Source organism: Crinia signifera, chromosome 7, assembly GCF_055691185.1.
Source record: "Crinia signifera chromosome 7, ASM5569118v1, whole genome shotgun sequence".
Lineage (NCBI taxonomy): Eukaryota > Metazoa > Chordata > Amphibia > Anura > Myobatrachidae > Crinia > Crinia signifera.
In genome coordinates this window covers 16664571-16685963 of record NC_139223.1, presented here as the reverse complement: position 1 = coordinate 16685963, position 21393 = coordinate 16664571, and the positions used below count along the sequence as shown (strand labels likewise).

General features: G+C 51.2%; 1 protein-coding gene across 1 annotated transcript; it reads left to right on the top strand.

Moving 5' to 3' along the window:
- The first annotated feature begins 593 nt into the window (after positions 1-593).
- LOC146019853 (sulfotransferase 1C1-like) lies at positions 594-21112 on the top strand. The gene is made up of 7 exons (XM_083152462.1): positions 594-1622; positions 3265-3393; positions 7536-7633; positions 17776-17902; positions 18438-18532; positions 20044-20224; positions 20557-21112. Exons 1-7 carry the CDS (start codon positions 1451-1453, stop codon positions 20667-20669), a joined length of 915 nt encoding a protein of 304 aa, XP_083008588.1. The 5' UTR covers positions 594-1450; the 3' UTR covers positions 20670-21112.
- The last annotated feature ends 281 nt before the right edge of the window (positions 21113-21393 follow it).

Genomic DNA, 21393 nt, shown 5'->3' with positions numbered 1-21393 from the left:
CTCCCGCCGCTTCCAGTTCCCAGCCTGCACCGCTTCTCTGCTCCTCAACACAGGCCTCTCTCCTCACCTTATACCATACTGTAGTGTCCTATATTTTCCAGTATGCCACACTGTAGTGACCTCCATTTCTCATTACACCACACTGTAGTGCCCTCCATTTCACATTATACCACAGTGTAGTGCCGTCCCTTTCCCATTGTACCACACTCTAGTGCCCTCTATTTCACACTATACAACATTGTAGTGCCCTCCATATCTCAATACAATAAACTATAGTGCCCTCCTTTTCCCATTATACCACATTGTAATGCCTTCCATTTTTTATTACACCAATCTGTAATGTCCTCCTCTTCCCATTATACCACATTGTAATGCCCTCCATTTTTTATTACACCAATCTGTAATGTCCTCCTCTTCCCATTATACCACATTGTAATGCCCTCCATTTTTTCATTATGCCACACTGTAGTGCCCTCCATTTCCCATTATACCAGGCATATCCAAACTGTGGCCCTCCAGCTGTTTTATAACTACACATCCCAGCATGCTTTGCCATAGGCTTAGCATTTCCTAATAGCAAAACTGTGGCAAGGCATGATGGGACTTGTAGTTTCACAACAGCTGGAGTGCCATAGTTTGAACATGCCTGCATTATACCACATTGTAGTGCCCTCCATTTCCCATCAGTGCCACCCTGTAGCTCCACCACTTCATGTTATGCCATACAGTCTCGCCAGTTCACATTTTGCCACACAGTGACAAATAAAAAAAGGTGAAATTGCCCATAGCAACCAAGCAGATTCTATGGAAAGATTATTTAAAATGCAAATCGTGGTAGAGTTTTTCCTCTTACACGCCCCAGCCGCTGCCACATTATAGGCATCAGCACCTGTGGAACAAGGTGTTCCTGACATTTGGCTCAAAATCTTGGCCCCTGCAAGTTTTATTGACCTGTAGAAATTTGTATTTATGTTGTAACACGCAGCAACATTAACCACCAGTCACAACCAGTCCTGTATCTGGGAGGGTGTAATGGCACCTAGGGTGCATTTCATCATAATGAGTCCGATGACAGGAAAATCCTTTCTAAAAAACATATACATCTTCTGCGGCTGCGTATTTTCATTTAATAACAAGTTTTATTAATTTTGCGCTGAGAACACAGCACTCTAACAAGTCTGGCTTGGAAGTGTGGGAAGTCACGGCGTGGAGTGTCCCAAGCTGTGTAAGACTTGGCAGGAGAAGCCCCAGGAATACGCTCTAGAGTATACAGCCTCTCCATAGAAACCAGCTGAAGTGCCTGCAGACCAATCTCTGCTCCTGGCAGTCTACTCTTTGATTATCAACTTCCAGCTCTTTTCCTGATTCTGATTTCACATCCTCTCCCACGTATCTGCCCGGTCACCTGGCACTCGACTCTTTTCCTCCTCAGCTGCCCTTCTTCTCCACCATGGCTTTCCAGCAGAACGCGCACCATTTTGGAAATTACGTGATGCAGCGCCCGCTCGTCGGCTACATTTCGGGCGTCCCACTGGATAAGAAAACATGTGACACTTGGAGCGACATTTGGAAATTCCGAGCACACGCTGAGGATATCCTGGTGGCAGCATTTCCAAAATCAGGTATGATGCACGGTCTCGGAAATGTACTGCGAGGTTCCGTGGTGCGCCCAGTGGTTTGTGTCTAAAGATGCACAAAGTGGGCGTCTAAGTCCTTGCATGCTCAGACACGTGCTTGTCTACCAGGGCATACATGCTAGAATTAGGGAGATTACAGCAGGATGAACCTTAGGGGGGGGGGGGGGGGGGGCGTGTCACACTCTACCCAAAGGCGTGTCTAGCTCCACATATGGGCGTGTCTATGCTTAAATGTGAGATATTTCTATATAACATCAATACTAGGATATTTTGGGAAGTTTTACACGTATTGATACTATCATTGCTGCCTGCAATATGGGGTTTCTTGTTTGTAACTATATATTCACTCATTTTTATTTTCTGCTCACCCAGCACAGTATACATGATTAATGTGATATCTATGCCATAAATTCCAAATGCAATATGACCTTGTGTGAATTCATCCCTAAGCATATAAGTATGTTTTCGTGTATTAGATGTTATTTTGTGAACACTGCACTGTCTACAACACAGGTCTTCAACCTGTGGCCCTCCATATGTTGTGGAACTACATGTCCCAGCATGCCCTGAGGTTTTTTGGCATGCTCTTATAGAAAAAAATATGGCAATGCATGCTGGGACATGTAGTTTCACAACATCTGGAGGGCCACAGGTTGAAGACCCATGGTCTACAACTTGTATGCAGGGATGCTGACAGCACCGCTGGGCCCATTAAAAAAGGAGGGGGTGTGGCCACACCCCTGTAAAAAAAAAATATATATATATATATATTTAGCAGGGGGTGAGGGCCGTGAATGGGCGGCCGACCATCTGGCTGGTGGGACACCCACTTAGGGAGAGAGAGGACAGGTTGCTGCTGCTGCAACTATCTCTCCCCAGCTCAGCACTGTGCAGAGTGTGCTGAGCTGGGTAGAGAGGCTGTGCTGTGGCAGCAACCTGTCCTCTCTACTCCCCACTGCCCAGATAAAAAGTACCCACTCCACCCCCCCTCAGGATGCCACTGCTTCTATGCACTACCTATATTTATTGGATGTGCTGTTTTCCATACCATTATAGCATTAGCCAAATCAGTATGGACACCACTCTAATCAAACAAATGTAAAGACTACTAGTCACTGTATCCTATGTATGAAATACTGTTATTTAATTTTTTATTATTTTGGTTAATCACAGACACCATTGTTGTATAACAAACACATTCTTTATTTGTTTAAGCTCCAATAAAAATAAAAAAAATATTTAAAAGAAATATTATTAGCAACCTTTACAGCTAACAGCAGCAGCATGCTATGGATGAGTGCACACAGAACAGATACTGAAGGTTCTGTGTGTGATCATGTGCTGCAGTCTCTCTCTAGTGTCAGGGGTTTCCACGACCGCAAACCACAGTGATTACCAAAAATCCCTGACCTTGTAAAGAAACTCCTTGTTGGCACCCCTGACAGAAATTGCTGAATGCGGGAGATTAGGAGCACAATGCAGAGCAGCAGGAGATTTATGGCAAAAATGGGATCCTCCTGCAGGATGAGGGAGCGTAGGAAGCTATGCACCATGGGAAGGACTGATATTGGCATTAGCATAAACTCACAGCTGTGACATTATTCCTTACTGATCCCATTTCTTCAAGGTGTCACCTGGATGCAGGAGATCATCGATATGATTGATCAGGAAGGAGACGTTGAGAAATGTCGCCGTGCCCCAACCTATGACAGACACCCCTTTCTGGAAGTCGTAGCCCCGAAACCTGTCCCTTCAGGTGACGATTCTCTTACATCACTCTTGTATTTTCAGTTAAATCCCAACTGATGTTCCCTACTGCCACACTTCCCTGGTGATAATGACACTTTGAGACTGAGGGCCTTATTCTGGTTCAGGCAAATTCCTTCTCAAATGGACAGAACCATGCTGCTCTGCAGGTGGGGCAGATGTAACTTGTGCAGAGAGAGATTTGGGTGAGTTATTTTGTTTCTGCGCAGGGAAAACACTGACTGCTTTATTTCTACACTGCAATATAGATCTCACTTTGAAGTAAAACCCCACCCAAATCTAACTCTCTCTGCACAAGTGACATCTGCCCCACCTGCAGTGCACATGGTTTTGTCCATTTGAGAAGGAATTTGCCTCTGCGAGTGAACCGGAATAAGGCCCTGATTCTGGTTGACTTTATAAGCTGCAAAGATCGCAGTTTACCGAGTGCCAGAGCGCCTGCCCGCTTACCAGTGGAAATACCCAGCATTTCCATGGGAACGACCATAAAACAATGGGCGTTCCCATGGCCCGGCGTTGCCACCACCCTCCACCTGTAACTCGCCGCAGCCATTTGCAGTCGGGATTTGCACATGCGCATGCACAAATCCCGACCATCGGGACGGGGCAGAATTGGGATCACTACGCGCGACCCAGAATCGTCCCCTTTATTCACGGTCACCCAACCTATACCCCCACAGTTACCCAGACACAGTAAGCTGTGGCCGGGATGAGCATATGTGCCAGTGCATTTACACGTCCCCTCGGACTACCCCAAAAGCTCAGTGTACAATAGGTGGACAGGGTCAAACGGTTGACATAGGAAAGGTCAACATGGGAATGGTCAGTAGTAGTGTTCCTTCTAGGAACAGGGGCGGGCAGGGCGCCGCTGCACGGGGGTGGACCGGGCCCGCTGACGTCACTGTTCTGGGCGGTCCCGGGCCACCAGCGCCACAAAAGGGGCGTGCTGGAGCCGTGCCGTGATGAAAAGGCTACTAAAACAGTCGACATGAAAAAGGCGGACACATGAAAGATGGATACGGAGTTTATCTAAACATGGACACTCAATTAGTGTTACATGTGCGCTCTCCGTGCCTAGGCTTGGTAGGGAGCCCGAAGCCCTGATGGTACATGTTACACTAATTGGGGGTCCATGTCGCATGTTTTTAGAAAAACTCATGTCGACCTTTTATATGTCTACATTTTGACTCTCTCGACCTTTTGCATATTGACCTTTTTGGGATTGACCTATTGGCTGTCTATGTAATAATCCCCACCCCTCCCACAACCTGAGCTGACACCCGTGCCTCCGTCCTGTAGCCCATGTACCAAGCTGCATGTTGGTAAACTGGGGAGGGTCCAATGGGACACTTATCGCACCTTATAAAGAGAACGAGAAGAGATGTTGTTCATCTCAGAGAATTCTACAAAATGGTGGCTAGAATGTGATTGGTTGCTATGGGCAACACCTCTTTGCAAGGATTGGTCTGTTACTGCACCGCACAGCGGACGTTCAGCACTAGGCATATGACACATATGACATCCGCTGTGTTACTTGCCTATATATAAAGATTCTGGGCCTGATTCAGAGGTGCATGCTTTCCAAACGCAATCCCGCCAACGTTCATGTAGTTGAAAGGGGTTTTTGCAACTTCCCAAGCGTGCAAGCGTTACACATAGTGTACAGACAGGGCGTGATGTACTAAGCACCACAACCACGATGCAATGTAACCCGCCACTTATCTGGTATGTACCTACAGATGCATCAAGAGCAGCCCTTTTTATTATTATTATAATTTTATTTATAAGGCGCCACAAGTGTTTTGCAGCGCCGTACAAAGGAACAATACAGGGAGACAAAGCTTGGCATAACATTGAATAAATAACAAAAATACAGTACAAATAAATAGCGCCACAGATCAATACACATTACAGCTTAAATGTAAGTAGTGAGGACTCAATCAACATACAACTAGAGGCTTGATGCCAATGATGGAGATGAGTATGCGGACAAAGATGGTCACTGAGTGTTGGAGTATAGGAGAGCTGTGAGTGACATGTGAAGAGAAGTGAGCTTTGACAACAGGAGGGAAGAGGGGGTACTTGTGTAGTTTCACGGCGCCGCCGCGCGCACACTCTGGCTCAGAAACTTGGCAGCCTGCCAGAGGCTCTGATTAACCGTGCGCGTGCCGCTCTAGCTCAGATAGAGTGTGCGCGTGCCGCTCTAGCTCTGTCTGACTGAGCTTGTGCCGCTCTAGCTGTACGTAAACAGCGTAGCGGCTGGCCAGCAGCAGCGCTGCCCAGGCGCTGACAGGTCAATGTCACTGTGGCACTTGTAGTTCCACAGTGAAATAGGCAGCGCCTGGGCACCGCTGACAACGGGGGTATGTTAAAGTGGACACCCCAGCACAGCGATGCCGGGGCTTCTAAACTGTACGCGAGATTCAGACGCAACTGCGTCTGAATCTCGAGTCACATAGATAGCCGCTAAGAAGCCGGAAAGCCTGGATTCAGACGCTAAAGCGTTAGAATACAGGCGCCTTGCAAGCCGCAAAGGTGTTGGGGCTTGTAAACCCAGACGCAAATGCGTCTGGATTTACTTAGGTGAAGGGGTACATATAAATTTAGACGCGAAAGCATCTAAATTTAGGTGGCCCTAGGGGAACACTATTGAAACCCACCCTCAGTGCCACTAGTGGACGCCACAGCTGTGGACCGTGTAAATCCCACTATCCACGCCAACCCGAAGCGTGGCGAGCCCCGCGAGGGGTGGCGGTACGCGTCCTACGACCTTTTATACCCCCACTATCCACGTCGGTGTGGAGTTGAGAATAGAAAGTGTGGCGAGCGCAGCGAGCCACCGAGCTCGCGAGTTGTGGCGAGTGAAGCGAGCCCCGCGAGGGGACGTGGATACCTTCACAGCTATCCGCGTCCCCTCGCGGGCTTCACAGGTGTCAGCGTCCGCTCGCCACGCTTCGGGCTCGGTGGCTCGCTGCACTCGCCACACTTTCTATTCTCAACTCCACGCCGACGTGGATAGTGGGGGTATGAAAAGGTCGTAGGACGCGTACCGCTGCCGCTCGCCACGCTTCGGGTGGGCGTGGATAGTGAGGCTGATTCAGGAACACATTCACCTCAGTGTCTCATACAGGGCTACTGCTGACTGACTACGCAAACTGCATAGCTCTCTGACTGACTACGTAACGCTGTCTGCGCGCGTCTAAGCCGAAGTGCCGGGAGTGTGAATTGAGACGCTAAATAAGTTAGCGTCTACATTGGGAACACCAGCGGTGTGCCGGGGTGTGCGATGTGCCGGGGTGTGCGATTTATAAGCCCCGTTTGTTTTTAAGCCCTGTTTGTCTGTTTTTTACACGATACACTTCATTACATTTGGCACGCGCAGCGCTACGCTACCTGGCAGGCTGCCAAGTTTCATAGCTATAGCGGCACGCGAGCCTCTGCACTTCCGGCGCCGTGAAACTACACAAGTACCGAAGAGGGCCCTGCTCGGAGGAGCTTACAATGTAGTAGGAAGGGGAGACTGACAGATTACAAGAGGTGCAAGCGAGGGGGGGGGGGGGGGTGGCTAGATAGCCGGATGTAAGCAGGCAAGGGGTCGGAGAACCAGCCCATACGCTTGTGCAATTAGATGCAACATCGCAATGCAATGTCCCATCGCATTCCAAGTGCTTTGTTACAGCACCCGATATCACATGCAATGCCACATCGCGTGCTGGAAGAGGGCTGTAGGGCGTCGGTGTAGTTGAGCGGGCTGAAGGGCTGGCGGGGGTGGAGTCAGCGGTGGGTGGCAGAATTTAAAAAAAAAAAAAAACATTTCAAAAGACTGGACTCTCTTTCAAAAGAGAGCTCAAAGACAATCAGAAGCCTCACATTCAGGTGGCTGCTGATTGGCTGAGCACTCTCTCAGCCAATCAGAGGGCCGCCCAGTCTTTTGAAATGTTTTTTCAAATTCTACCGCCCACCGCTGCAGGGAGATATCTGATTGGGTCCCTTTCACAGAGAAATACAAAAGGAATCTATTAGGTAACGAAATCTGTCAGAAAGGCAATAGATGCTGCTGCTGGCACTTCTGCTTACACCTCTGAATCAGGCCCCTTGAAGCTCATGTACGGTGTCTCGTTTCTGTTTAAGGGCTGCAGTTGGCAGAGGATATGAAGCCTCCACGTATATTAAAAACCCACCTGCCCGTGCACCTCCTGCCTCCGTCATTCTGGGACCAGGACTGCAAGGTAAGGAAGGGCAGGGTAGAAGTCTCTATCAGGGGATAGCGGTGTGCCCCCATCCCACAGCCCTTCAGGTGCCAACAGCCAATCAGAGGCCTCACATTCAGGCGGCTGCTGATTGGCTGAGAGGGCTCTCTCCCTCATCCAATCAGAGGACCGCCCAGTGTTTTAAATATTTTTTTTTCAAATTCTGCCGCTGACTCTGTGGCATTCCAGAATTGGGCTACCCCTGTATTCTACAGCCCCTTCGGGGTCTGCATCGTTGTGACATTGGTGGCCAGTGCTGCCCTTACCTAAGATGGTGGCCGGACGCTCAAGCCTGGGGTTGCCAGGCAACCAACCCCACCGCAGCCACCTCTGCAGGAGAACTGACCTTTAACCCTGGCAGGCGGGAAGGGAGACGCCGCAGGGATTGGTAGACGGAGAGCGGGAAAAGGGAGAGGAGGAGTGACGGCGGGGCGAAGGAGGTCGTCGGCGGGAGCAGAGAGAGAGAGTGCCGCGCGGAGAGACCGGTGTTCGGGAGGTGATTGACAGCCGGCGCGTGACAGAGGAGAGAGGCGCCCGAGTCCTGCAGACGCCGCGAGGAAGAAGAGGGGAGAAGTCACAGCCGGGACCCGAAGAAGCCTCGGTGAGGCAAGAGCGCTGGGAGAAGACACTGCCGCATCCAAGACGCCGCCGGCAGACACCGCAATCCGGGACAGCGCTGCCACAGGATCCCCGACAGCCGTTGGAAGCAGGAGGTGTGCGACGCCCAGAGCCCTCAGCCCCGCAGCAGCAGCGATCGCTGACCAGCCGGAGCTGGCAACCAGTAGGAGGATCCAGGTAATTGGTGCCTTCGCAGTGCCCCACAGTGTCCCGCAACCCCTGGGCCACGTTCCCCCCCTGGTGGCATACCAACTATCCTCCATTCCGCACCAACAAGGGCCTACCCAGGCAGCACAGGACCCCATTGCTCCTCTATACCTCCTGGCCACCTCTATTGCCTGCTAAGAGAGTGACTCCCCTCAGTGTATGAGCTGCATCAACCGGCCTGGCTTACAGGCTGATTTGGCCAATAACTGGAGAACTTGCCCCCCTGCCAGCATCACAGTCAGGCTAGTCTTTACTGAACTCTCCCCTTGTTGTGAAGTACTGCAATCCCAGTGTTGGCATTGTGCCAGGACCCAGGACATAAGTTACCTTGGATTATAACTCTTAACTATTAGTTGCTACCACAATTCACGGTGCACCTAGGCCAAAGGGTACCCTATTACTCCAAAGAACTGCGCAGTTTCAGGGACTTCTGTATACTGGACACTTGCCGTACCGTTATAGAACATCCTTCGCTACACATGATTGTCCTTTCCTTGCAATGACATTCAAGTTTCTGGTTGTAGGTTGTAATTGTTTGTAGGGTGACGCGGTATACCGTGCGAGCTGTGGCCCCCAGACGTTCCGTGTGGCCCCATTGCGCACGATATCCTGTAACAGTGTGTTATTACCCGTTTACCTTTCATGTATTTATTTGTTAAACGCTAAGTAGCCTTTGTCCGAAGCGTATTGTGCGGGGTGTGATCTATGGTATTGCCGTGACCCCATCACGCACAATATCATTGGAAGGGAGTCGTTTTCATTCATAGACTGTCAATTGTCATTACTGTATTGCATTGCTTAGTCACTTCCATGCGGTGATTTACAGCCCCTTTTCGCTTTAAGAATAAATCCTTTTTTTTTTGATCACCGGCCTAACGTGTAGTGACCACTCTGTGGGGTGTTCTTGGGGTATTGTCTCCTTGGGGTGCCTTTGTCCCTCCGCCCTCTGAATTGCAGGCGAGTGAACACAGGCAGGTCGCAAACGAGCAGTGACGGGAAGAAGACCAGGAACTCCAGGTACCGTAATCATAGTCTGACAGTATCACATTTGGCGTCCGCGAACAGGATTCAGCGATGTCAGACTCGGACCAAGCACAGGCCCCTACGTCAACCAGGAGGAGACGACTCCCTGCATCACCCGGGGAAAGAAATTCGGTGGAAATGACGGCGGCACCCATCACCATGCCATACTACTTTGGAGCACCCTGGGTACCGACTTACTCGGGAAACAACACCCCGGGGACACACACGCTGAAAGAATTTAAAAACAGGATACTCTCCATGACACAGTTATACAAGCTCGGCAACAAACAAGCAGTAGAAATACTGGTGGGGCAACTGAGAGGCCCAGCACTACGCGAAGTGAGAACGTGGGAAACCGATGAAAAGAAAACGGTAGAACAGATCTTCGAAAAACTGCGGGAGATCTTTGAATCGAAGACGATAGCAGATTTAAAGAGCCGCCTGTATTCAAGAAAGCAGCGACCGAACGAGCCTCTGCGGGAATACGCGCTAAGCTTGCAGGAAGCCATGAAGGCCATACAACTGAGAGAAAAGACACCGAAAGAACTAGTAGATGAAACATTGACCAACCTTTTCATCGAAGGAGCGAGAGAGGAGGCAGTCAAGTCACAATTACGTATGTGGAGGCGGCAACAACCTGACAGCTCCTTCGCCAAATTTAAAGAGACCACCCTGCAGATCCTGGGCATGAACCAGAGTGGCCGGGATGAAGATGAGGAGTCGGCAGAAGGAGAGGTCTACCAACAGTCCCCAAAAGGGCAAATCACGGACACCCTATACCCAAGTAGGCCCGTTACACAACAAGCACAAGCCCCCGCAGAACCAAGCCCGCTCGACGTGCTGACTCGCCAGATGTCCGAACTAACTAATAATATGACGCGCATGTCACAGAAATTAGAAGACTTAGACAGAAACCAAGGCAGAAGTCGACAAGGGGAATGGCGGCAAGACCGTGGCCCAAGGAACCGCCCAAGATGGGAAGTCACACGCGAGTCCGGCCGAAGACCATCTGATCAATTCGACCAGCAAGGGCGACCGATCTGCCGGAGGTGCCGGCTGAGCGGACACGTCGAGAGAAATTGCCCAGAAACGGCTTTAAACGAGGGGACCCCGAGGCAAGGGACCGACCCTCGGGAGGAGATGCATTAACCGGTCCGACACCACCAGCAGAATGGTGGCCCCGATACGTCGGGGAATGCCCCCACCTGAGCATCACAGTGAACGGGGTACGGATGACAGCCCTGTTGGACACAGGGTCACAGGTGTCCACCATCAGGATCACCGACTTCCTACAGCACTGGGCACAGGAAGACATCGTGTCCCCCCCCGCAACCTGGTTACACCTACTAGCCAGTAACGGCCAGCCTATCACCTTCCAAGGATATTGGGAAACTGATGTCCAAGTGGGAAAAGCCACCCTGGGCCAACAGGGGTTCCTAGTCACCACCAACTCCAACGAATACTTGCCGCCGATAATACTGGGCATGAATGTGCTAAGGAATTGCCCGGGCGAAGTAGTGGAAGCATTACAGTGGGAAATGAGAACAGCCCCCCCCCCAAGAGAAGAAGGCTTTGCAGCAAACAGTGCGACTGATCACGGGTCAGCAGAGGTTCGTCAACGAACAAGGAGAAGTGGGGAAGGCCCGAATCGCAGACCGCCGCCCGATCCTCCTGCGCCCAAACTCAGAGCAAGTCGTCTGGTGCAAGGCCAGGACAGGCCCAGGAGGCAGGGACTACGAAGCCTTGATAGAACCCTACGATTCTGACGGTCGACAGCCCTTCGCAGTTGCCAGGACCCTGGCGAAGGTGGTCCAAGGGAGAGTACCAGTGAGGCTGTTGAATCCACACCCATACGCAGTCAGATTATACAAGTACTGTCAAGTGGCCAGGATCAGCTGGGTGGACTTCCAGGACATCTTGGGGCAAAGCGCCGTGGCGGCTCAACAAGGGGTGATGGAAGGAGAGAGGGGCGACAGCGAATCCCCCTGGCACGCAGCCATACAGATCGGAGATGGGGACACTCCGGCCGAGAAGCGAGAGGGGGTCCTCCGCGTTGTGGAACGGAATGCTGCCGCGTTCAGTCAACACCCGAGCGACTTCGGTAAGGCAGAAAAGGTATACCACCACATCCCTACAGGATCGGCTCCCCCGGTCAAGGAAAGGCACCGACCCCTCCCACCAGCCATGTACCAGCCCGTCCGGAACATGATCACCGAAATGAAAGAGGCTGGTGTCATCAAAGAAAGCCATAGCCCCTGGGCGGCCCCCCTTGTGATCGTCAAAAAGAAGGACGGTAGTCTGCGCTTCTGCGTGGACTACCGCAAACTGAACGCCGTAACCCATAAGGACGCCTATCCGCTCCCTAGGATCGAGGAGTCGCTCACGGCCCTGAAAACGGCGGAATACTTCTCGACCCTTGACCTGACCAGCGGGTACTGGCAGGTCCAGATGGCCCCAGAAGATAGGGAGAAGACGGCCTTCACGACGCCAATGGGCCTGTTCGAGTTCGACAGAATGCCCTTCGGACTCTGTAACGCCCCCGCCACGTTCCAGCGTGTGATGGAGCACTGCCTTGGGCAGCACAACTTCGAAATGGTGCTCCTCTATCTGGACGACGTGATCATTTTCTCAAGGAGCTATGACGACCACCTGCGGCACCTGGACGAGGTCTTCAAACGACTGATACAGAGCGGTTTGAAGCTGAAGCCCAGCAAATGTCACCTGCTGAAGCCTAGAGTACAGTACCTCGGGCATGTCGTTAGCGCGGAAGGCGTGATGCCCGACCCAGAGAAGATCACTGTCGTCAGAGACTGGCCAGCGCCCAAGACTGTCAGAGAGGTCCGCAGTTATCTGGGGTTCGTGGGCTACTACCGAAGATTCATCGAGAACTTTGCGAAGGTGGCATCCCCCCTGCATGAACTACTGAGGGGCCAGTCGGGCCAGGAGCGAAGGGGGTCGGCCCTAATCGCTTGGGGAGAAGAGCAACAGCAGGCCTTTAACCAATTGAAGAGATCTTTAATCGACGCTCCCTTGCTGGCTTACCCCGATTATGACAAACCATTCCAACTCTACACGGACGCCAGCAACCGCGGGCTCGGTGCTGTGCTCTCCCAGACTCAGGAGGGGCGTGAGCGAGTAATAGCGTATGCCAGCAGAGGCCTCCGTAAGACCGAGAGGAATTGCGAAAATTATAGTGCTTTCAAGCTGGAGATGCTCGCCCTGGTATGGGCAGTTACCGAGAAGTTTAAGCACTACCTGGCCGCCACCCCATTTGTAGTCATGACCGACAACAACCCCTTAGTGCACCTGCAGAATGCCAAATTGGGAGCCTTAGAACAGCGGTGGATGTCGCGCCTCGCCAGCTACCGGTTCACCACTAACTACCGTAGTGGCAAGGCCAACGCCAATGCAGACGCCCTCTCCAGACTGCCTGTGACCGATGCCCCCGAAGAGGTAGGGGACCCGAACGAGGATGTGGAAATGCCCATATTCAAGGCGTATAGGGCAAGAAACCTGGCAACCTCGGATCCCCTGTCCGTCACAGACTCCCGCCTGCAGAAGGCCGACCTACTCGACACCCCTACAGTCGACTGGAGGAAAATTCAGCGCCAAGATCCGGTGCTGAAGGAATTCCTGGTTCTGCTCAATCAACGCCGCCACTTGGACCGAGACCAACGCAGAGAAGCCGACCCCGAACTGGTGAAGCTGCTGCGGCATCGCGACCGGGTTCGCCAGGAAGAAGGCATCCTGGTCCGTGACAGTGTGGACCCCGGCACACACCACCCCGTGGTTCAGGTGGTTGTCCCGAGAAAACAGGCTCCACTACTTCTGGCCGCCTACCACGACAAATCCGGCCACTTTGGCGTGCAGAAGACGGAAGCCATCCTGCGTACTCGGTACTTCTGGGTGGGTATGCGAGAAGACGTTGACAACTGGTGTCGTGCCTGCATTCCCTGCAGTCTAAAGAGAGCTCCTGACGCGTCCCAGCGAGATCCATTGCACTCCATCAAGACCCAACGCCCGTTGCAGATCGTGGCTCTTGACCACGTCAAACTTGAACCTAGCTCCAGTGGGCACCAATATGCCTTGACCATCACTGACCACTACAGCAAATTCCTTGTGGTCACCCCGGTTCGAGACCTCACCGCCAAGACTACCGCAGAGCAGTTTCTTAAGCACTTCGCGAGACCCTACGGTTATCCTGACTGCATCCTCACGGACCAAGGGCCCGCCTTTGAGTCCCAGCTTTTTCACGAATTATGCGCCTACTATGGATGTCGGAAAATCAGGACCACGGCCTATCACCCCCAGGGAAACGGGCTCTGCGAACGGTCTAACCAGACCATCTGTCGGCAGGAGACCGAAACAAGTGGCCGACCCTACTCCCCGAACTGGCGTACCTCTACAATAATGCCGAACATTGCTCCACCGGCTTCACCCCGTATTACCTAATGTTTGGCCGCAAGGGCAAGTTACCGCAAGACTTGGAACTGTCTCCGATGGAAGGCCCATCAACCCAACCCCAGACCGACTGGGTCCGTGAGCATCAGCAGAGGATTGACGCTGCTCGGGAAGTTGTTCTGCAGCGGATGGAGGGCGTTCAGCGTCGACAAGGAAAGGACTACAACTCTAACAATAGGCCCGAGACCCTGAAAGTGGGAGACCCGGTGTGGAAGAAACGGAACCACCGCTCAAGTAAGCTCGACGCCATGTGGGAAAGTGAACCATACACAGTCGTCAGAACACCCGCGGGTGACCGGTACACCTACGAAATCCAAAGGACCCCTGGAGGACCAATCAACGTGGTGTCCAGAGACCAGCTCAAGCTTTGCACTGCTGAAGTCCCAGTGGAATCGAGAGTCTCGCCTGAGGTGGAGGGGCAGGGAACCTGGGGGGGCATGCCTTGGGACAACCCCACTGACATGTTAGTCTTCATGAGTGCCCCAGTACCCTTCCTTCCATGTGTATCCCCCGCTCCTGTGGTGGAGGAACCCCTGCCAGTGGTCGGCCATGATTCCCCCGAGGTCCATTCTCCGGTGGTTCAGACACGTAGGTCGGAACGCACAACCAAGGGTGTCCCACCCTTGAGGTATAGAATGTAAAGTGTTTTTCCTTGAGGCTATTGTAAATTGTAAATTGTTCCTTAGTCTGTTCTTACCTGAATATACAGTTATTGTTGGTGCAGAAATGCCCTGGTCTTAAATGCTTTGTTCTTTAACAAGAGACTGTACCAGGACTTTAGTTGTCTCCGACATAATGCCCGCGGACTGGCATTCTTCCAGCGGGGAAGCATGTGGCATTCCAGAATTGGGCTACCCCTGTATTCTACAGCCCCTTCGGGGTCTGCATCGTTGTGACATTGGTGGCCAGTGCTGCCCTTACCTAAGATGGTGGCCGGACGCTCAAGCCTGGGGTTGCCAGGCAACCAACCCCACCGCAGCCACCTCTGCAGGAGAACTGACCTTTAACCCTGGCAGGCGGGAAGGGAGACGCCGCAGGGATTGGTAGACGGAGAGCGGGAAAAGGGAGAGGAGGAGTGACGGCGGGGCGAAGGAGGTCGTCGGCGGGAGCAGAGAGAGAGAGTGCCGCGCGGAGAGACCGGTGTTCGGGAGGTGATTGACAGCCGGCGCGTGACAGAGGAGAGAGGCGCCCGAGTCCTGCAGACGCCGCGAGGAAGAAGAGGGGAGAAGTCACAGCCGGGACCCGAAGAAGCCGCGGTGAGGCAAGAGCGCTGGGAGAAGACACTGCCGCATCCAAGACGCCGCCGGCAGACACCGCAATCCGGGACAGCGCTGCCACAGGATCCCCGACAGCCGTTGGAAGCAGGAGGTGTGCGACGCCCAGAGCCCTCAGCCCCGCAGCAGCAGCGATCGCTGACCAGCCGGAGCTGGCAACCAGTAGGAGGATCCAGGTAATTGGTGCCTTCGCAGTGCCCCACAGTGTCCCGCAACCCCTGGGCCACGTTCCCCCCCTGGTGGCATACCAACTATCCTCCATTCCGCACCAACAAGGGCCTACCCAGGCAGCACAGGACCCCATTGCTCCTCTATACCTCCTGGCCACCTCTATTGCCTGCTAAGAGAGTGACTCCCCTCAGTGTATGAGCTGCATCAACCGGCCTGGCTTACAGGCTGATTTGGCCAATAACTGGAGAACTTGCCCCCCTGCCAGCATCACAGTCAGGCTAGTCTTTACTGAACTCTCCCCTTGTTGTGAAGTACTGCAATCCCAGTGTTGGCATTGTGCCAGGACCCAGGACATAAGTTACCTTGGATTATAACTCTTAACTATTAGTTGCTACCACAATTCACGGTGCACCTAGGCCAAAGGGTACCCTATTACTCCAAAGAACTGCGCAGTTTCAGGGACTTCTGTATACTGGACACTTGCCGTACCGTTATAGAACATCCTTCGCTACACATGATTGTCCTTTCCTTGCAATGACATTCAAGTTTCTGGTTGTAGGTTGTAATTGTTTGTAGGGTGACGCGGTATACCGTGCGAGCTGTGGCCCCCAGACGTTCCGTGTGGCCCCATTGCGCACGATATCCTGTAACAGTGTGTTATTACCCGTTTACCTTTCATGTATTTATTTGTTAAACGCTAAGTAGCCTTTGTCCGAAGCGTATTGTGCGGGGTGTGATCTATGGTATTGCCGTGACCCCATCACGCACAATATCATTGGAAGGGAGTCGTTTTCATTCATAGACTGTCAATTGTCATTACTGTATTGCATTGCTTAGTCACTTCCATGCGGTGATTTACAGCCCCTTTTCGCTTTAAGAATAAATCCTTTTTTTTTGATCACCGGCCTAACGTGTAGTGACCACTCTGTGGGGTGTTCTTGGGGTATTGTCTCCTTGGGGTGCCTTTGTCCCTCCGCCCTCTGAATTGCAGGCGAGTGAACACAGGCAGGTCGCAAACGAGCAGTGACGGGAAGAAGACCAGGAACTCCAGGTACCGTAATCATAGTCTGACAGTATCACAACTCCCACCAGCCCTCCTGCTGATCGCTCCCCAAACCCGCCGCCAGCGGTCCTACCGCCGCCCGGATCGCAATTCAAGTGATCACATGTGGTTAAAAACCAAATGCAAACGCTCCTGCAATATGATAAATATCAGCACATACTATCGACGTGACATTCGACTGGCGGGCCCACGCATCGCGTCACATGGTACATAAAATCTGCATTCAGTCATTCGATTTATTGAACAGATGTGGTCTAAAATCGAATGATTGTAGGCTATATGTCATAAGTAGAGACAGGATTATATGCATTTGCATATTAGCATATGCATTTGCATATTTTGCCCATTCTCACTGGTTATTGCATATTGCATCTAGTGATGGTGCATATTTTAGGCACCGCCCTCTTCCCACCCGCGAGTCAGAGCACTGCTTTGCCCTGCTGCTGCTGGCCAGGTAGTGGTAGAGTGTGCAGGCTGGGGCAATATGTGTGCAGTGTGGGGAACCTTGGATGTACGCTATGTCTGACACTGCTCTGGGCTGCCAATCCATGTTGATAAAAGTCAGTCGGGCAGATGACATTACAAAGCTCCTGAACCTTTGCCTGCCCCTGGCCTGGAACTTTACACCAAGAGACAGACTTCTGCAGCAGAGGAGGCGGGCGGAAGGGTTGTGACATCACGCAGCGCAGAGGAAATGCTTTGTCACAGTAAGTATGCGGCGCAGGGAGGAAGCCTTCAACTGCGCCGCCCTCACACGCTATACTGACATTTGCGGCGCTGGCGATGAGGGTCCGTGTAGTTTATGCAAGAGCATCTTTGGACGCTGCAGTATGCTGTAGCAGCCAGGAAGAAAAAATATCCTGTGTACAGCACTAGACATCTGCAGATGATGTGGGCCTATTTTTGAGGTTTATTTGCAACTAATTGTATGCTGATTTTTAAATAAATAAGTTAAAAAATACTTTTTTATTATTGAATGTAGCATATTTTAACACTTTTCATGCATATTTTAAGTATTTTTCATGCATATTTGCATGCATATTTCAAGCTTTTTATGTTGCATATAATCCTGTCTCTAGTCATAAGTGTGTTTATTCCAGGCTCCGGCACCGGCCTCTGTCACCCATATAATATCTTCAGTGTCCTGTCCCCTGATGCAACTAACTATATTACCATGTACTTGTTCTAAATTGCCTTGTACTGTAGGATTTTCATGTTTTTGTTAGGCGTTGTGGAACCCTTGTGTCGCCTTATAGATAAATGATAATAATAATATTACAGCCCGCGCCTCTTCTCCTGCACAGGTTATATACGTAGCCAGGAACGCCAAAGACTGCATGGTCTCATACTACCACTTCCAGAGGATGAACAAGGGTCTGCCGGACCCCGGGACATGGGACAATTACTTCTCAGCGTTCCTCACTGGGACAGGTGAGTTAGGCAACATTGGTGTAAATCAAGGCACACCCAATAAATGTTGAAGGCATTTGTACGCCTGTGCATCTTACTGGCACATGCGTCTCTGGGCAAACAGTATGAGGGCCACTTAGAAGCAAGGTCAGTAGTAAAAGTCAGAATTAGACCCAAATTGTTACTTTATACTCACAGGGGTATTACCCTCCTCCACCAAAATGAAATGTAATATGGATATTCAAATCTTGTTAAAACAAACACACACATGCACACACGCACGCACGCACATACACATTAAGTAGCATATTAATATTTTTAGACAAGGCAGCTTCTCCTGGACTAGGCATCCTTGTGAGTCCATGTGGTTGGTACTAAACACTGGATACAGGTTAATAGTCCCAATAATAGTGCACTTGGAATGTAAAGTATGAACATTTGTGTCAGCCATTGGTATATCAACCTTTTGAACCTGTCGAACATATGGGGTTAGAATATTGACTATCAACCTATCATCCAAATACCCATGAAAAGGTAATGTGTCTTTATCGGTTAGTGCTGTGGGGGAGCTGGTTTGACCATGTCATTGGTTGGTGGAAAGCTAAAGATCAACATCGGGTGCTTTACATCTTCTATGAGGACATGATTGAGGTAAGTTAAGACAAGTCATCAGTTAGGGGGGATGAAGTCATCAGTAATCGTGGAGATGTCATCAGTAAGGGGGGAGGAGATCATCAGTAAGGGGGGATGAAGTCATCAGTTAGGGAAGATGAAGTTATCAGTAAAGGAGAGAACTCATCAGTAAGGGGGGGATGAAGTCATCAGTAAGGGGGTAGGAAAAGTCATCAGTAAGGGGGGATGAAGTCATAGGTAATTGTGGAGAGGTCACCAGTAAGGGGGGAGGAGATCATCAGTAAGGGGGGATGAAGTCATCAGTAAGGGGGGATGAAGTAATCAGTAAGGGGGAATGAAGTCATCAGTAAGGGAGAAAAAAAGGGATCAGTATGGGTGGGATGAAGTCATCAGTAAGGGGGGGATGAAGTCATCAGTAAGGGGGTAGGAAAAGTCATCAGTAAGGGGGTAGGAAAAGTCATCAGTAAGGGGGGATGAAGTCATAGGTAATTGTGGAGAGGTCACCAGTAAGGGGGGAGGAGATCATCAGTAAGGGGGGATGAAGTCATCAGTAAGGGGGAGGAAGAAGTCATCAGTAAGGGGGAGGAAGAAGTCATCAGTAAGGGGGAGGAAGAAGTCATCAGTAAGGGGGGATGAAGAAGTCATCAGTAAGGGGGAGGGAGAAGTCATCAGTAAGGGGGAGGGAGAAGTCATCAGTAAGGGGGGATGAAGTCATCAGTAAGGGGGGATGAAGTCATCAGTAAGGGAGGAAGAAGTCATCAGTAAGGGGGAGGAAGAAGTCATCAGTAAGGGGGAGGAAGAAGTCATCAGTAAGGGGGGATGAAGTCATCAGTAAGGGGGAGGAAGAAGTCATCAGTAAGGGGGGATGAAGTCATCAGTAAGGGGGGATGAAGTCATCAGTAAGGGAGGAAGAATTCATCAGTAAGGGGGGATGTAGTCATCAGTAAGGGGGAGGAAGAAGTCATCAGGAATCGTGGAGATGTTATCAGTTAGGGGGAAGAATTCATCAGTGGGGGGTTTGACGTTATCAGTAAAGGGGAGGAGAAATCATCAGTAAGAGGTGGGGATGAAGTCATCAGTAATCGTGGAGATGTCATCAAGGGGGGAGGAGGTCATCAGTAAAGGGGTAGAAGTCATCAGCAAGGGGGCAGGAAATCATCAGTAAGGGGGGAGAAGTCATCAGTAAGGGGGGATGAAGTAATCTGTAATCAGGGAGATGTCATCAATAAGAGGGGAGAAGGTCATCAGTAATGGGGCAGAAGTCATCAGTAAGGGAGGAGAAATCATCAGTAGGGGGGGGTTAGAGTTCCTCAGTAAGGGGGAGATGTTATCAGCATGGGGGGGATGAGGTCATTAGTAAGGGGAGAGTCATTAGTATGGGGAGGAGTTATCAGTAAGGGGGAGAGAAGTCAGCAGTAATGGGGAGGAGCCATCACAAGCTTGAAGATGAAGTCACCAAAAAAGGGGGGGGGGGGGGGCAGTCACTTTTCTGTCAATTCCAGGTAATTCTACTTTTCCGCTGATAACAGAATCCAAAGCGAGAGATCCAGAAAGTTTTGAGGTTCATGGGGAAGGAGATCCCTGGGGACGTACTGGAGAAGATCTACCACCATACATCCTTCCAGGTCATGAAGGAGAATCCAATGGCCAATTATAGCACAGTCCCATCATTTGTTATGGACCAATCGATCTCTGCGTTTATGAGGAAAGGTAACTAAAACTGCTGCCCACTGGCCTCACAATCCACACGCAATGCTGATGGGTGCGCTGAGCGATTATATCCCTACGGCGCGTGCGTTATACAGAGTGCCCACACAAAGGTCAGGTCACGCGGTACCACTGAAAGTGACTGGGAGGTGGCTATTAGGTCAGTGGGCATGTTATGGTTGTGTTGCCCATGGCGACCTTTGGTTCTAGCTATCATTTCTCTGTTGCATCCTCGAAAATGATACCTGATTGGTTGCTATGGACAACACCCCCAACTGTGTGTTGTAAATCTGCCCCTTCGCACGCCCAGTGTAACTCAGACCTGTGTGTTCCAGGCATTGTGGGAGACTGGAAGAACCATTTCACAGTGGCCCAAGACGAAACCTTTGCGACAGAATACAGGAGGAGGATGGAGGGGACGGACCTGACATTCCGGTTACAGATCTGAGAGGAAATATCCCCCCACACCCAGCACCATCTTAGCTCCTTATGTAAAGCTATTTTCTGGTTGAGGCCAGTGAGGTATTACATGATCATAGAGGATATAGTAATATTGTATGTTACTGACTGTATAGCAAGCTATGGGCCTGATGCAGTAAGGATGGCGGCTGGTGAGGCCAAGGAAACGGCACCTCACTGTGCAGTCCTCGGCCTGGTCACTCCTGGAAAACGAGGGCGACACACCCACACTTCCAGGAACATTATAGATTTGTGTGTGTGTATATATGTGTATCTAACAAGCAAAACCATGGGGTACTCTTTACCTAGAAGGGCGTCCACGATTTTGATCGTGGGCATCGTTAGTAAAAAAATCGCGGCCATGGGAACAATGTTAAATGTCCCAATTGACCCGATTTTCCTGTTCAATGTCTCAATTGACCCGATTTTTCCATAGGAAACAATGTTAAATGGCCCACAGAGGCCAAATAGGCACCCTGAAGTGTGAAATGGCCCCCACAATTGTTAACGCCACCCCACGATCAACGTGAACCCGAAGCGTGGCGAGCGCCGGCGGTACACGTCCTACGACCTTTTCATACCCCCACTATCCACGTCGGCATGGAGTTGAGAATAGAAAGTGTGGCGAGCGCAGCGAGCCCGAAGCGTGGCGAGCGGACGCGGACAGCTGTGAAGCCCGCGAGGGGACGCGTATACCTGTGAAGGTGTCCGTG